Consider the following 17,437-nt stretch of genomic DNA (forward strand, 5'->3'; position numbering starts at 1 on the left):
GAGATTTATGAGTTTTTTTAAGAATTAAAAATTAAGGCCGGTCTTATAATTTCGCACGATGATGCGAAACAGGTATTTCATAAAAATATAGGGTTATTTCGAGATTTAAGACACATCCCATTGCATAGTAAAAGCTTTGTACATTACTTGACACCTTGACAGCGCGAGGCTTAAGAAAGTAGTTAATTAATTAAGAACCGGCTGCATAGGTGCGAAACAAGCACTCAAGTAAAACGTGTCGCTTCCTCGAGAGCCTCTAATTGAGAGGGCAGTAATGAATTTAACAAGTGCATGCTCTTTAGGGCACAAAGCGTATGGTCTATAAAAAGGTTTTACTCTTCCTCTTTAAAGTGACTTTACTCATTTAGTTGATATACTCATAAATAAATATTTTAGCAGTTAAACTTATTATTTCATTGAATAAATCATCATCATCATCATCTCAGCCATAGGACGTCCACTGCTGAACATAGGCCTCCCCCAATGCTTTCCATGTTGCCCGGTTAGTAGCGGCCTGCGTCCAGCGCCTTCCTGCTACCTTTATGATGTCGTCGGTCCACCTTTTGGGTGGACGTCCTACGCTGCGTTTTCCGGTAAGTACGCTGAATAAATACTGAAAAAATATTCTGCTTTACAGGTGTAAAATTGTAAAATTCTATATTGCCTATCGTATTACGAAAGTACGAAACGAAAGAGTGGATTTTACTCAATACAGGTTACATAAACTTAAAGAGAGGAATACCTCAACACATTGTTACAAATTAATAAGTACAAATAAAATATTTTTCTGTTTCCTTATCTAAATCTAGCGACATTCGAATTTGATTCAAGTACGTGACCGCTTCGTTAACTCCCGAATTTATGTTCAAGACACAACAGTAGAATATGCAAACTGTTATTAGAATAGACGTCTGAACTTTATTTATTTAGGCACTATTTTACATTCGAAAACATTCTTCGTGAAAACGAAACTCACGCAAATGCAACGTGAAAATGCACAATACAAGCACTTATGTTTTCACCGGCACTTTCTCAAGAGGCCGGAAGAGGGCAGCAGCGGATTCGCCGAGTGCTTAGCACTCATTAAGGGCCGCTTAAACAGTTTAGGTCATAATTAACAGCGGTAAATGAGTAATAAAGTGTCGGGATTCTGTTAAAATATGCACTTCGTTGATTATATTTCTTCATAATAGGTACTAGCGCTCTGCCTGCTGCTTCGTTCGTTTGCGTTTTATTTTTTGCGCTTAGCTCTCATTCATTATAGTAAGCAAGTTACATACCTGCCCTTTATAACATTGGCCCGTGAAAGTTCTTTGACCTATCCTGTCCTAGTTCTTGAACTCGTAAAATAGATTACGATAATTTTCGCGTGAGAGTGACTTACCTAAATAAGATTGAAGAACTAACTTAATCGAATTTTCACCTTGTTGAGCCTATTGTGAACCTATTTAATGGTAACGTTATTAATGGGGATGTGTGTCATCCATTAACACCTCCTTTATGACGTAAGTTAATCAACACACCGTAATCAAGTTGTATTGATTTAATTAAATGACGCGTGACGGAAAGCTCCTTACGATGTGACGTAAAACGGTTTACGCACCTTAATGAGTTTATGAAGGACTAGAAAGAGACGACGCGAGTATTTTAGGGCGAAACCACAGAACTTAGGTTAAGCTATATTTTTGAGTTTAATGAAATTACGCGTGATAGAGCCTTACGACGTGATGTAAAACAGTTTATGTAGGTAGGACATTAATGGGTTTACGAAGGGCTAGGAACAGACGATGGAAGTCTAAGGGCTAAACTACATAAACTAAAATAAAACTAAGTTCTCGTCGAATTCGCAATATAATTTTATGGATCAGAGCAGATCGGATCTTTTTTTTTTTAATTTTTTTTTTATAAATCTTTGGACAATTTCACACAGCGCCAGCTAGCCCCAAAGTAAGTAACTTAATGCTTGTGTTATGGGTGCTAGCTTGACGGATACACTACTTATATACTTTTTTTTTAAATTCATACATATTATACATAGTAACACCCAGACCCGTCACAGAAATTAAAATTCATCATTTCAATTTCTGCCCGGCCGGGAATCGAACCCGGGACCTCTCGGCATAGTAGTCCATTCTGAACCACTACACCAATCTGTTTATCTTTTAGTGAAATCATCATCATCATCTCAGCCATTTATGACGTCCACTGCTGAACATAGGCCTCCCCCAATGCTTTCCATGTTGCCCGGTTGGTAGCGGCCTGCGTTGCTTTTGGTGAAAACCTCATGAAAATCCGTTCGGAATTTTTTGAGTTTACAGATAGATTGTGTTTTGATTGAATATACCTAGTTGTTTTGATTAAAAGGTACAAAAAAAGGGAATAACCGTTGTCTCTGGAATTGTAAATTCATGAATTATCGCGCACTGTGTTCCAAACACGCTAGCACAGACTAGCATAATGTCAAGACAATATTCCATGTAACGAGCCCAGCCATGGAATAATCTGGCAGTGGCTGGAAACAATTCGCAAATTGGAATCGCCTCATAAAGTCCATGCGAGACGTTATTATTGTGACTAGACGGCGTAAACAGACATCTTAGGGTGGGTTGCACCATCTTAATTTGACAGTAACTATGACGATAACCGGTGTTTTTGTGTGGAGTTTGACAGATTTTTGACGTTTGTCAAAGTTAAAGTAAGATGGTGCAACTAACCAATATTATTATTATGACTATAGCGCCATGGGATGTGTCGCCGGTGTGCCTCCTTTGCATCCTCCTTTTGTACGATTTAATTTTAAACTATAGATTATGATTTTGTTCTGAATGCGAGGTTATTCATTACTTTACTACTAAAGTATTCTTGAAAAATTAGTAGGTACACCAAGAGCAATATCAGAAGTTACATAGCGAAATGTTAAGTGGTACCTAATCCTTGTTATTTTTATTCTTGATTGATAATAAAAGTACTTTTAAATTAAGTAAATAAAAACTCAGGTCGAATTGGGTTTTTAAATAATAAATATCGATTTGCCGATTATTTTAAGTTATACTTTTTTGATTAGAATATCTACATATCCACGGTGGGTCTAGTTGAAAAATAAAATCTTAGTAAATCCATAAAGGATCTAGTGAATGGATCTAATGAGGTAAATTGCTAGTAGTCTTCTTTGATGATAAGATAAAAGTGGTCTCAAACGCCTTAACAAAGTCTAATCACCGCAGTTACAATGTTTAATGTAGCGACCGATTTAATTCAAGAGTTTGCCCCTCTTTAATCACAGAAAACAACACTCGACAACTCCGTTCAGACAGATCGACAAATATTGGCTGCGGCACCTGTACACAGACTGTTTGCGACTATTAATTAGCGCCTCGGGATGCGGGTGTTTGATCTGAGACATGATAGAGGTAGAGCCAAAGCACATGATGCGTTGCGGCGACGGTGCGACGCCGAAGCGGTGTCGCTGCGTCATCTTACACAGAATTCAGACATGTTTGACTCGGGCACATGAGCTGTGCGGCGCCGCGTCACGCGTAATACGAGTATAACGAAGAACTCACGGCGCGATTTTCACCCGCGCCCGCGGATTTTGCGGGCCCGTACATTCGGGACATTCTCACCTCTCGTTCCCATTGCTACTCTTATGTAGCCAGGATGCTAGACCACCAATAAAAACCTAACCAATGAAGTAAGTTTCTTCGTTTGTCCGGCGAGTTAATTTTTGCCATCGTACCTTATTAATTAATAAAAATATTATGCTTAATGGTAGCGAGTCAATTATGTAAAAAAATGCATGTACAGTAAAACACTGCACTAACAAAGGTACATACGTACATTCTGAAAGCGGTGATTCATATTTTTTCAGGTTTCGTACGAACGTGTGTAGCAATTCTGTGGGCTCTGTTTGGAAACATACAGCAGATTGCAGAAGTATATTTTACAATAAGGATCATTTTACACTACGTCTTCAGGTCTGTAGAAATATACCAGTAAGAGCGTTTGCCTTGTCGAAGTATTCTTTCCAAGACAAGACAATTCTTCAAAAGACTTTTTTTGTTTTGTCAGATTTTAAAATGATTACCTACCGTTTTTATGGTAAAAATAATATTTTCAGAAATCAAACAGCTGCCAATCCGGTAGAGCATTAGTCAGAAGGCCGCCACTAGAAGCAAATGAGAAAGACATTATCTCGAAAAATGGACATTATCATACTTAAATCGGCAATTTAAAATGTTCCTTGTGGTGAAAAAGACACGAAATTATGGCTGAAGGAAAGTCTGCCATCTAAAATCGAGGATAATCGATAACAGGGTGTTAAATGAAGCGGGAACGACGGATTGATTAACATCGGCAGGGGTCTACCGCGTTAAAAGATTTCAATTTATCAGCTGATGCATCTCTCTCATTCACCCCGGCTTTCTGGTATGAAGGTAAGAGATAGATTATGATCTACAAATCGAATTCGTTTTCTAAGTTGACACCCAGACGATGCCCTGTAAAATATTCAATGGTTGACGCAGCTGAATGAGTTTATTTGATGAACTGTTTACATTCATTTCATAGAAATAAAGCCATCGCAACCTTTGATTTTCCTTGAGATGACAAAACAACGATTGGCGAAGGGAGGAAGGTGCCTGCTTTATTTTCTTCAGGGTCTCATTTAATTAAATGCTATAATTCATAATGCTCTTAATTTTCGTGAAGTCCATTGTTAACAATTATGGTAATACAGTGTGAGTGACACGAAGGAAAGTGTAACAGAAACAATTATTGCAGACTTCTGGACAGTCGCCCTTTATTATTATAATTACGAGCCAACCAGTCTGACCTTAAAAACCTTTCTATTTACACAACAAAACATTACCTATCCTTTGTAATACTGTGAAATCCAATTTCTCAAAAGTAGCTCAAGAAAGTAAAACTGTTTGAAATTACCAAATCAGAGAACTTTGTTATGTTAATTGTCTCGAGCTGACGAGAGGCCGCGGGCGGTCACGGCGACATCACAATAGGGCACAAAACAAATACACTTAAGTAAAAGCAAAGTTTTATTTACTCAAAAATAATTTACGCCACACAAAAACTGCATTAAAAGCATATCACTAACTCGTTCGAACGAAAATAAAACGAGCACTGGAAGATAATCCGTTTAAATCTAAATTGCATCCATTGGAATACACCGGCTTTCAAAGGGCTGTGAGATCGTCTAGATTAGCTGAACGTAGGCGGAGGACTGGTACTGAGGCACGGCGGTGTACACGAACAGAGGGGCGCGGTCCTCCTCCCGGTACTGCAGGCGGGCGGTGTACGCCATGTTGCGGATGTCGCTTTCCGTCTGGAACTGCACTCGCTGCAGCTGGGACCCAGGCAGGAGCACGTAGTAAGCGCCCTGGTTGCTCACGACCTCGGCCTCCTTCTTAGGTTCCTCCTCCAGCTTTCCTTTCTTCTCCTTGCCCTCAGTCTTCAAGCTCTCCACTTCACTCTCCCCTCCCTCTTTCTCTTCTTTTTCGGGCTTCTCAGACTTTTCTTCTCCTTCTTTCTTATCATTCCCCCTCGGCTCTGGTACACCGTATTCCGAAGGCGGGGCCACGTAAGTCCTCAGAGGAGCACCGTAGCTGTCATCGGGAATGCCGTAGGAAGTGGCGGGGGGAGCGACTTCTTGGCGGGATGGCAATTTGAATTCCTTCGAGGGCTTGAATCCTGATGCAGGGTACGGAGCCTCTTCGGCCTTCGGGGTGGTAGCCTCCTTTTCACCTCCTTCACCAAGCTCCTGCCTCTCGTAGCGGAACCTCGCCAATCTGTAGCGAGGAGGCTCAGCGGCCACGAAAGCTGCGAGGAGGAGGACGCAAGCGAAAGCCTTCATGTTTGCTGGTGCTTGTTGTTGCTTGACTGAGTGCAGACGATTGAATGATGCTGTGGACCGAAACGTCTGGGCTTTTATACACACTCCCCAGTGTAAAGGTTTACGGGTGACGTTTCCGCTTTGTCCGGATGTGTCATCTCCCGATCGATATGCCGGCCGAGTGAGCCACGACATTGGCCCCCTAAGCGAAGATCATCGGTTGTGTAACCGATGCCGATTAGGAGCTGTCATTGTCCGCGGACGTGACTCGAATGCGCGCGGTGACGAACTTGCGACAACACCTAATAGGGTGTTTTAATATTCATGACTCGGAGAAATCGCTTTCTTTCTCGCTAATTAGTGCATTGATGGTCGAATTGGGGGTCTTTGTGGGCATAATAGACGAGCGTCGCTATCGTGGCCTCCGAATTTGCAATGTCTGGCAGACTGCCGATAATTATACCGCGTTCGATGAGCGTGATGACGTCGAATGCATAATGTATGATGCACCATCCTCGCCATTATGGAGCTCGTTGGGTCATCAACGCGAATGTTGCTGCCAATGCCGTTTGTGCTGCCTCAAATTTCAATAGACTTAATTAGTTAGTTACAACTTAGTTGATTGCAATTTAATTTAACTGTCATAACAAATAATTACATTAATATTTTAAACCAATTAGATTTAAAAAAAATTTACGGTCCCTATGATTTGATTAACAGTTAACTTGACTGAAACTATTAAAGGTATAACCGCATCTTACTTATTTTGTCAAAATTCCAAAAACTAAATAAGTTCTCAAACTTTGAAATCTGAGTGAACAATATTTAAACAGGCGGTGATAACAAGAGTAGAAAAAGAGCATAAAAAGAACCCGACCCGCAGGACATGTGACAAGTTCACGAGCCATTCGTCTGTGTTATGTTCAGCCCCACAAAATGGCTGCTTGACGTTTAATTACTGCAAAATGGCCGCCGCCATCCCTATTTCATGGCGGGAAAAGACATATTAAAAAGATTATCATCTGTATTTGCGCTCTAGGGCTGCATATGGCAGCGTGTAAGCGCCGGTGTATTTATAAAGGGGAAGATAAGGCGGTGGCGAGTACTTTTTGGTACACTTCATATGCTTTATTTTAAGTTAAAGCAAAAGCTCCAAAAAGGGGTTAGTCCCAACCACCCCGGTGCCTCTTACGCGTTGATGGGGTGGATGGGAAAAAGTGTTTCATCGACCCCGGTAGTCATAGTCTTAGGGTGGAAGGTGTCATTTTGAGTACACAATCACAGTTAAAAAGTAAGTAAGCAATTAATCCAAATGGTTATTTTGCACTAATCGCCTTTTTAAAGATCAGATCTAAAAAATATGAAACAAGCACCAATATTTTAAGAAAAAAATTTTATAAAAAAAAATAAAACCGACTCCAAAAAACCTACACTAAAAAGTAGAAAAATAATTACTAATTACCTAGTTATTTATTAGGACGAATTAATATTTATGTAGGTATACCATGATTGATACTTCTGGAGTCGGTGCCAAGATTATGAAACATGTAAAGTTTGCCTGCACCGACTCCAAAAGTATCAATCATGGTATACCTACATAAATATTAATTCGTCCTAATAAATAACTAGGTAATTAGTAATTATTTTTCTACTTTTTAGTGTAGGTTTTTTGGAGTCGGTTTTATTTTTTTTTNTTGAGACCATATTCTTCATGTCTAGTGTAAAATAATATTCCCTACAAAATACAGGTTACCATTAGGAAACCTAAAAAGACCTTAAACCGTCAGCCCACCTTAAAAACATGAAAGAATACAACTGTTGGTCTATTTGTACTTATAATATTTAAAGAATTATCCTCCAACTCCTAAGCATTAAGAAGTTGTACCTAGCATGACCAGTTCATCATGATGAGATGATGAATATCTGATGTAAACACTTGAATAACTTTAGAAACTATACTTATCTATAAAATTAAAAGAATTATCTTCCAACTCCTAAGCATTAAGGAGTTTTACCTTCTATCATCAGCTCATCAATATGAGATGATGATTTCCAGGAGCAAATACTTGAATAACTTAAGAAAAAGTTTGAAAAACGATATACGTGCCTATAAAATTTGAGGGTTGCCCTCGATTTCCCTAGGATCCCATCATCAGATCCTAACTTGTAGACAATGGGACCACCTCAGAAGTGTACCCTATCGAACAAAAAAAGAATTTTGAAAATCGGTCCACAATTGACGGAGTAATCGGTGAACATACATAGAAAAAAAAAATACATACAGTCGAACATATAACCTCCTCCTTTTTTGAAGTCGGTTAATTAAAGGATATGTGGCTTCCTACCGTTGACAACCCTTTCACAATCATATAGAATTAATAAAAAAGCGGAGTCGAAAAATGAAATCACACGAGCGCCGGGAAGCCATTCTCAAATTGGAAAACTTCTAATACACACAGGAGTCACAAACCTTTTTGTTCTTTTTTACTCAATTCTTTAGAAGGAAGTCATAATATTCACATATAGATAATATCATACATGTATCAAACTTTTCAGATATTAAAGAGAAGCACTCGTTCGTCCGTTTCAGTCAAATTCCGTCCATTGCTGGACAAAGGCCTCCCCTAAGGATTTTCACAACGATCGGTTTTGCGCTGGTGAAGGTCGCGGGAGGTGCCTGGACACGAACGGCGCAGGACCGGACTTTGTGGAAATTCTTGGGGGAGGCCTTTGTCCAGCAGTGGACGTCTTTCGGCTGAAACGAGCGAGCGAGCGGTTTTGCGCTGCCCTCATGGTGGTCCCTCCCCTCAACTTTCACCAGATCTTCGGAGAAGCATTTACTTTTACTTTTTAAAAGACTTAATTTTTCCTCAAAATAGACTGAACTTTCTACTGAAAATTCGCTCCAACCATGTCGCTCCGGTCTATCTGGGTCCATCGTGGCTCTACTTGGGCCCTCGATAAGTCAAGGTATTCTTCGAGTTTTGAATGGGTTTAGCACACACAATAGTCCAGCAGGAAGCGGGGTTCGAACCCGCATTCTTCAGATATCTATTCAACTAAATTTTATATTAGCCGGCTAGTCTTTTAGGACTTATCTATACTATCTATACTAATATTATAAATGCGAAAGTAACTCTGTCTGTCTGTCACGATTTCACGCCTAAACCACTGAAGCGATTTTGATGTTTGGCATAGAGATATTTTGAGTCCCGGGAAAGGACAGGATAGTATTATCCCGGTTTTTAAAACAGGGATGCGCGCGATAAGGTTTTTCTGTGACAGAAAAAATTCCACGCGGGCGAAAAGCTATTTCTATAATATGTATAAAAAGATTATGAGACATGTATAGGCTCCTTAAGAGCATATTATGACGATTTGTAAGAACTATTTATTAGTCTAAACAAATAAAGAAATTTTGACTTTGACTTTATGATCAATTGCAATATAGACTGCAATAATATACTGGTCGTAACGAACAGATCAACATTTCACTGAATGTCGGGGGCGATGGAAATCCCTGGCTTTGGGTGTGATTCAGTGTCATTCGTTATGCATGCGCTAAACGAATTGGGCTCGCTGTTGTGCAGATTTGGAACACGATCCAATATAGAAGGACCGCTTGATATTTTTATTACAAGTTCAGTGTGTAATTACTCTATTTTTTTTTCACGGCAACCAATCTATAAAATTCTAAGTAAATATAATGTGATATTTATTAATAAATTGCACATTGGATTAGGGATGTAAGTAAAGTAATTGTATTGTCTTCTTTCTGCATACTTAAGCAGGTTTAAAAAAAGCCGCAATCGGGTCTTATCAAAGAGTTATTATTATCATGCTTTCTGTTCTTTATGCGTCCTTCAAATTCTTATAATTATTATTTATTCAAGTCAATATACAATAAATTGTTTTAAAACCTAACCAGTTTTCAGGCATTTCCTTGAAACGTTGAAACGGGTAGAGCTTTTAGAAATGATTTTGCCTTTATTAACTGGGGGTCGGAAATAACAGGCTACAGAGTTATCGGAGCTTAAAGTTTTCCGAATCGTTAAGCACTGGCCAATGAACTTGATACCTACCCTAAAACGCTGATAAATTATAAATTAGAATAATTACCAAAAAAAAAAAACATTTACAGCAATATTATCCTTATTGAAAGTGAATCACAAAACTGCTCGACGGGTTAAGGCTGATTTACATGTGTTAAGTAGATAAGTAGGTAACTAAATTTTAACTTAATTTTAAATAATTAATCAATTTAAAAATAAAACAAAATAAATAAAATTAGTAGTTAGTCGCAAGTTAAAATTTAGTTGTCAACTAAAGTTTAAGTAGCAAGTACTGTTTAACATGCAATTTAATTTCTTAAAATTAAGTTAAAATATAGTTACCTAGCTACTTAACTACTTTACACGTGTAAATCAGCCTCTAGGGTGCATAGTTGAATGACGTTTAGTAACTTTTATGACATAATATCAGCTTCTAATGTTTTAATCGAAAGATTAGAACCACATTAGAACTGAGCTGCCACTCACACTTTATAATTGCTTAAAAGTAAAATTATCTTCATTCGTGCAGACTTATTAAATTAGTACCTACTTACATTACAACGCCAAATGCTCCTTATGAGTTATACATACATCTCTCATTCTTTTTTTGCTCTACGACCGCTTCGAGACAAACATTTAGCAAGTGTTGAGAAGAAGCGCCGCAACAAACTCACGCCCGTATTCACAAACATTACTATGAGGTCTCACAGTGCGCGTGGACGCACAGGGTGACACACGAACCAATCACAGAGCTCTGTTCAACGCTGTGCGTTCGATTTTATCCTTCACTTAAGCAAGCATCGTTTGTGAATACGGGCGTCAGTCACCACTGTTTGCCGATAATTACGAGGCACCAAATTTTAATATTCACAAAGCAGTCGTCTCACACGCCATTGTAGTGTCCTCGCGGGAGTCGAACCTAACTCGTCCCCAATGGCGCGTGACGTGACAGCCGATAAGAAGGCAATTGTCACGTTTCCTCATGGTTTTAGGACTTTTAGGTAAGGAAAAAGAATCAGTAGTAAACCTATAAAACTCCATTTTGTTTAACGCACCGGCATTTTAAACAAAGCATCAATGTATAGGAGCGCTTAACTCAGTGCCTGAGGTAAGTATGGGAGCGGCATGGGAGGGGTGATTTTGACATATTATGACGTGACGACAGACATACAAATAAAAATTAAAAATTTCATAAAATTCATTTATTTTTGCGAATAGGCTTTAAAAAAGCGCTTTTACACGTCCCAATATTAACCCTACCACTGCTTCGGGACAATAAATGGGCCAGTGCTGAGAAGAAGCAGCGCAAGAAACTCAGTCACTATTGTCAGCCTCCTTTTCAAGGTTTTACAGTCTTTAAAATATACAAATTATAGTCATAAGTATTAATGCGAGCTAGGTAGTTAAACATTCCAAACATTATTATCCTTTATATAATCATCAACTTTATAGTAGCCCTTTTTCATTAAGGTGCTTTTGATATGTGCTTTAAATTTATGAATGGGCAATTCTACAACAGTTTGTGGTAATTTATTAAAAAGTTTAAGTTTAATCTGAAGTATCGCTGATATTTGAAGTAACAAAACACACCCATAACTCAGGCACCAACTAAGTTAAGTGCTAGATCCTAAAGTAGAACTATTTTTAGTTATTGTAGTCCTAAACAGTGCCATAATACTGGTCAAAATTGAATAAAAAAAATTGATTTTGATTTCAGGATTGATACCGGTATTGAATCTTGTTGTCATTTGATCGCAGCTCCCAAACCTGAAGGCCTCTTCACCAGCATAGCCTATCAATATCCGTCCAGTATTCCAGGCCACTACTGTTCAATCTGCGCCGGAATGTGGGTCAAAGGATTAATAGGCCCAGGTAAATGAGCATCTCTATGTGTAGGGTTGCCACACGCTAGGTAAATAAGAAGTTATTTTATAGAATACTGGCTTTCCGCCCACGGCTTCGCCCGCGCGGAATTTTGTCTGCCACAGAAAAACTTCATCGTGCGCGTCCCTATTTCAAAAACCGGGATAAAAACTATCCTATGTCCTTTCCCGGGACTCAAACTATCTCTATGCCAAACATCAAAATCGGTTCAGTGGTTTAGGCGTGAAAGCAAGACAGACAGACAGAGTTACTTTCGCATTTATAATATAGATTTATTTGCTTGTGTCTGTCTTCTCCCTGATTTTTTTGAAGAGCGCTTCATAGTGAAAAGATATCAATTTTATATTTCTTTCATTCATAATTTTTCGTTTTGTTTTTGTGCAATAAAGCGTACAGGGCAGATATGTACCTACCATCCTAAACTGCATCTCACTTAACACCAGGTGCGATTGTGGCAAATACCTGCCTTGTTATGCATAAAAAAACTATCTATCTTTTTATGAGTATGTATGTGTGTACAAAATGTAAAATATGCAAGTGCGAGCCTGGCAGTAAAAGTAAGGTCACTCACAAAAATATAGAATTAAATTAGATCACCTTGCAAAACAGTGACTAACTCCAGTTCTTTGGGGAAATGAAGCAGAATTTAAATCACTTCTTACAATGATGATAGTGGACAGCTGACTGGCATGTTGCTTGCCATTATCATCAATGCAGTAGCTGCCGGTCAAGTTAATCCCACTAAAAACATTCTGTAAAAAACTAGCCAAGTCTCGATGGAGCTGCTTGTTTATCTCTAAAAAGTAATGAAATCTAGACAAAGTCGTGCCAAGTCTATGGTTCCTTACTGCGATTTCTTTATTATTATAGTTAATGTTGTTTGACTTGGCCGTTGAAGGGTACAAAACTAGGTGCTCCATGATACCATTGCACCAATCTGTCGCCAGAACCGCTACCCATTGACGATGGAAAATTGCCACTTGGAAAACATTGATTCAACAATAACCATTCAATTGTAGGTTTAATAAAGCTGCGTATTTCAATAATACTTATGTATGATTATCTTAATAAAGATTGTTCAACGGCCAAGTCACACAACATTAACTATAATAATAAAGAAATCGCAGTAAGGAACCATAGACTTGGCACGACTTTGTCTAGATTTCATTACTTTTTAGAGATAAACAAGCAGCTCCATCGAGACTTGGCTAGTTTTTTACAGAATGTTTTTGGTGGGATTTCACTTCTTTTTGTAGAAAGTGGCAAAATTATTTAACGTCGTCGTTTTATCGATATTTTTTTACGATATTAAACACAAATAAACTCAACGACCTTTAAAATGGACAACGAATCAGAATTGTTTTAATAACATAACCTTAGCGAACCTTACAATATAATAAACGAAATCAACGAACTGCAAATTTACACAACATCAACTTAATCGACGGGGGGCTCTAGAAAGGAAAAAATCTGGACACCGCTTGGACGCCGCTAGCGCCATCTAGCGGTGAGCGATACAGGCGAACACCACGGTGCCGGAGTAGTATTGATTATGAATGTGGTGTTACTCCAGATCTTCGATTTTCCTAGTTTTTATAGTTTTCCCTTTATGTGGCCATTAAACCCTAACTCTGTACCAAATTTCAGCTCTCTGAGTTGATGGGAAGTACTAGTTCTATTTTGATGATCATCAGTGAGTGAGTGAGTGAGTGAGTGTCGTAAATGCGAAACTTTGCTTTCGCATAACTTCGGAACTAAATGACCTACAGACTTGAAATTTTGGATTTTAAGTATGTGATTATAGCTTACTAGATGACGAAAATTTCTGCGTTCTGGTCTTATCCAGAGGTTCTCAAATAGGGGCCTGAAAATGCGGCGAAATGGTTCCAGTAAAGGATGGTACGGCAGTGTTTGCTTCGCGCTCGACTTGGCGGGGGCACTGCCGTGCCCCCAGATAATTTCAACAAAATCCACTCCAAAATGTACGAGAAAAACTATATGTTAGGTATTAAGTAGCCTGTTAATTATTTGCAAACAAATGAACGCGATTTTAAATTATTAATTTATTTGATAATACGAAGGAAGTATGCCCGCGGGTGTATAGTATAAATAATTAATTATCGGTGTATTTCATCGTTATTGCAAATATCTGAATCAAACAGAACGCCGCATTCCGTAATGAAAAACACCGCTTTGTTTATTTTATTGTTTAAATTACTCGTACAAATTGTATTTTTCTCTGGTCGTAATTAATGAATTATAAATATCCGCCCTGAGGTATACCTACATAGAAAAAAAAATGAAAATCTACATTTATTGGTGCGTATACGCAAGTCGTCGAAGGATAATCTTTTTCTTTTAAATCAGAATTGAAAGAAGATTGTAGGTACATACATTATTATTAAGATCGGCTAAAAATATCGTTTTACAGCGAATTGACTGTCTGCTAAACATAAATTTCCTCGAAATGTTTTGTACTTTCCCAACAAAATTAGATACAAGTTTTTGCGAAGCAACCCTATTTGTACAGGTCCTCTACCTGACGATTAGATTAGGAAATGTGGATATAAATTCAGTCCTACGCCCCGTCGTGAAATATGACTCATTTGCGGCCGGAATGGCGACATGGAATGATAAGTAGAGCCCTGTAGAACCCTTATAACGCACTCATAACTCCCTAATTTATTAAACTGTGAACACTGGTTACGCTGATAATGCATTGCGTGTTGGGTCTATTTTAAAGTGCCGTGGGTCAATCAAGAGATGCCAGAAATGTGGAGTATAAATCTGCCATGTGGTGTCTTGCCTACACACACCTTCTTCGGCACTATATTGACCGCAACTAAAATGACTGAGTGATCAGCCCCTAGTCAGGATTCCTATGTACATTATATTATGTAGAGACGTACTGATGGTAATATTAGTACAGTCACGGAATGAAAAGGTTCGTCAGTTTTCAAATTGATTCCTTCAACGAATCGCGAGCACATATTACCTTTTGAAACTATGTTACAGAATAATCTCGAGTTAGAGAAAATAATCTTTAACTGTTCGTCAGTAAAGTTCAAAATTATTCAGATCAAAGTTGTTTGACGATTTATCTTGTCAAGAAGATTATTATGATTGATAAACTAAAACCTACTTGTTGGTTCAACCTGCCATTATTATTTCTTATAAAATAAAAAAAAAACTATTGTCAATTGGTCAATGTCATCATTGCATTGCACTGATGGGATAGAAAAATAAACAAGCAAAACCTTATTTGTTAGCAAACGTCATATTTATTTAAATGTTAGCAGCACTGTTTCTTGCACTGTTATGTTGGCACTTACAGTACCTATAGTGCAAGCGAAAACCGACACTAAGGTGACGAACCTTTTCATTCCGCGACTGTACTTACCTACCTACGTCTTTACATAGAGGAGGAGTATACTAAAGTAGGTTTAAAATTGAGACTAGGCTTGGTACCCAAGACGGGTGTCTGAAACAGATGTTTTTGTGGTGGTTTCCATTAGATTAGTAAGAGCAAGGAGAACTAAATATTTTATGATATCTGATGGTTCCATGGTGTAAATGATTAATCTGTTTTGAGGCTACCCTAATCAGTGTCAACCTAAGTCCTTATGAAGATAATAACATCTTCTGTAAAGACATAAGTACAAAAATATAATCATTTTATTAAAATAAACCCTTTGGTGAATTCAAATACCTAAAGAGCTAGATTGACACAAAAATAGAAGACAATTTATTTCCGTAACACGTGAAACTGACAACTGATTGGGTATTAATATTTCGGATACGCTATCGGATACGTATCCGAAGATTTGTTTTGACAGCGTTAATGCTGTGACGGAAACGTGTTTACGAAGATGTGAGGATAAACATTCTGTTTGCCGACAGTTAGGGATAAGCGTTAGCTTTTCCTCGTCAGATCGCGAACGAGGCACAGGGCAGGGAGGGTCAGAAGGGACTTGCACCTTGACATTAAAGCACCATGTGACAACAACTAAAGGCATGACCTTGCTAGCTAGCACACTGATCAACCTGGAAAGGGATCCACGTCGTATCGCCTTTCGCCGCCCTGTAATCCGCGAGGCGAAGCGTTTAAACTACGGTGCGGATAAGTGTGCGTTGCAGTACCGAGTTGATATGGTTACGATTCGTTTCCGGGTTCATAAGTGTGCTTCGTCCTTAATGCGAATACTACCACTGATTTGTAGAGTCGGTATTTATTGGCCTTTATGTTATACTCATAGGTCTGAATATACATGAAACTCTACCAGTAGCTTTTCTTAGACTAAGCAAGAGCTTAGAATATCCTTCAAAGAATAGGAAGTTTATTCTCTATTTGGCACAGCTTATCTACACTTTCTCCTTTGTGTGCGTTCCAAGTCAGTGCATTTATTTATTTTCAGAAACAAGTCAAATTATTAGTATTTTTGTGACATCACACACAAATAACATAGCAGAGTCATTTTTTGCCGGTGACTCAACGGCAATTTCACTGTTTTCTATGTCTGACAAGTGTGACCACACTACAAAAGTGGACCCGAACACTTTAATCCGGGCCTTTTCAGGGCGAGAGTGAATAGGCACTTATAGGGCAAGTTTATACCATCTTGAACTGCATCTCACTTAACATCAGGTGTGAATGCATTCAAACACTTGCCTTGTCCACGTACGATGGGAAAAGTGTTTGTTCAACCAGCAGACCTACCGATTCTACCTCCATTACACGCACACTGTGAGGTTGAAGTGCGAGTGATAACAAGAGCTACTGAGCACCCTTGAATCTCTTTCCGAATTTATGTGAACGACCATGTGAAAAGATGTGCGTAGGTTACTAATATTCTTAGTACATTATTTCCTTCTATCTTCATTGGAATATGAATTTAATATTACCTTTGTAGTATCTCATTTCTGCCAGCCCTTTAGTCTTGTTATCTAGGCCTTTGTTACTGGATATTGTAACACTAATTTTTATTATACAAGAGCAAATCCCACTGAAACATATTCATGTAATACTTTGCCAAGACGGTGGCTCGCACTGTGAAAAGTATCAGATTTCATGTAGAGCCAAGCTTCTCTACACGCCCTTACTTTACACTTTAAACCATGCGGCATGTGTCATCATTTATGAGCGTAGTGTGAAAAGTATGATCAGTCTTCTGTTATAAAATAGTTAGCCCCTTACTGATAAAAATTACACGCTCATTGAACAGTGTTTTAAAGTGATGTTTGGTATGAAAATGACACTTTAAAACAGTGTTCAACAAGCGTGTAACTTTTTATCAGTAAGGGGATTATTATTTAAGCACGAAACGGGTTTTAATAGGTAGGAACGTACGCCACATTAAGTAATCGGTAATCATCATCTTGCGCAAACCGAATAATAGTAGCATTCTAACGGCTCATCTATTGTAAAAGTATTCCATGATCCTAAGCCCCAATTTTTCCTATAACCGCCAAATACATCAGTATAAGGACAAAAATATTTGAAATAAACAATGGATGCGCAGATCCCTTTGGGTCGGTGATTCATTTGAAAGTCAAACCTAAGAGGGGTAGAAAATATTTTCATCACGGGTCCAATATGTTTGCAGATCCCATAAACAGGGAGGTAAACTGCTGGATTGTATTTGAATAAACTGTTTGG

General features: G+C 38.4%; 1 protein-coding gene across 1 annotated transcript; it reads right to left on the reverse strand.

Annotated features, from left to right (window-relative positions):
* Nucleotides 1-4,889: 4,889 nt before the first annotated feature.
* LOC114360904 (neurofilament heavy polypeptide) lies at nucleotides 4,890-5,928 on the reverse strand. The gene has a single exon (XM_028315766.1). The coding sequence runs from the start codon at nucleotides 5,864-5,866 to the stop codon at nucleotides 5,210-5,212; it is 657 nt and encodes a 218-aa protein (XP_028171567.1). The 5' UTR covers nucleotides 5,867-5,928; the 3' UTR covers nucleotides 4,890-5,209.
* Nucleotides 5,929-17,437: the final 11,509 nt, after the last annotated feature.

Source organism: Ostrinia furnacalis, unplaced genomic scaffold (assembly GCF_004193835.3).
Source record: "Ostrinia furnacalis isolate ACB-3 unplaced genomic scaffold, ASM419383v2 OfSCF5246, whole genome shotgun sequence".
In the NCBI taxonomy this organism is placed as follows: domain Eukaryota; kingdom Metazoa; phylum Arthropoda; class Insecta; order Lepidoptera; family Crambidae; genus Ostrinia; species Ostrinia furnacalis.

Bases quoted from the DNA above. Each gene is read 5' to 3' on its own strand.
- LOC114360904 (XM_028315766.1), bottom strand. From the start codon at position 5,866: ATGAAGGCTTTCGCTTGCGTCCTCCTCCTCGCAGCTTTCGTGGCCGCT.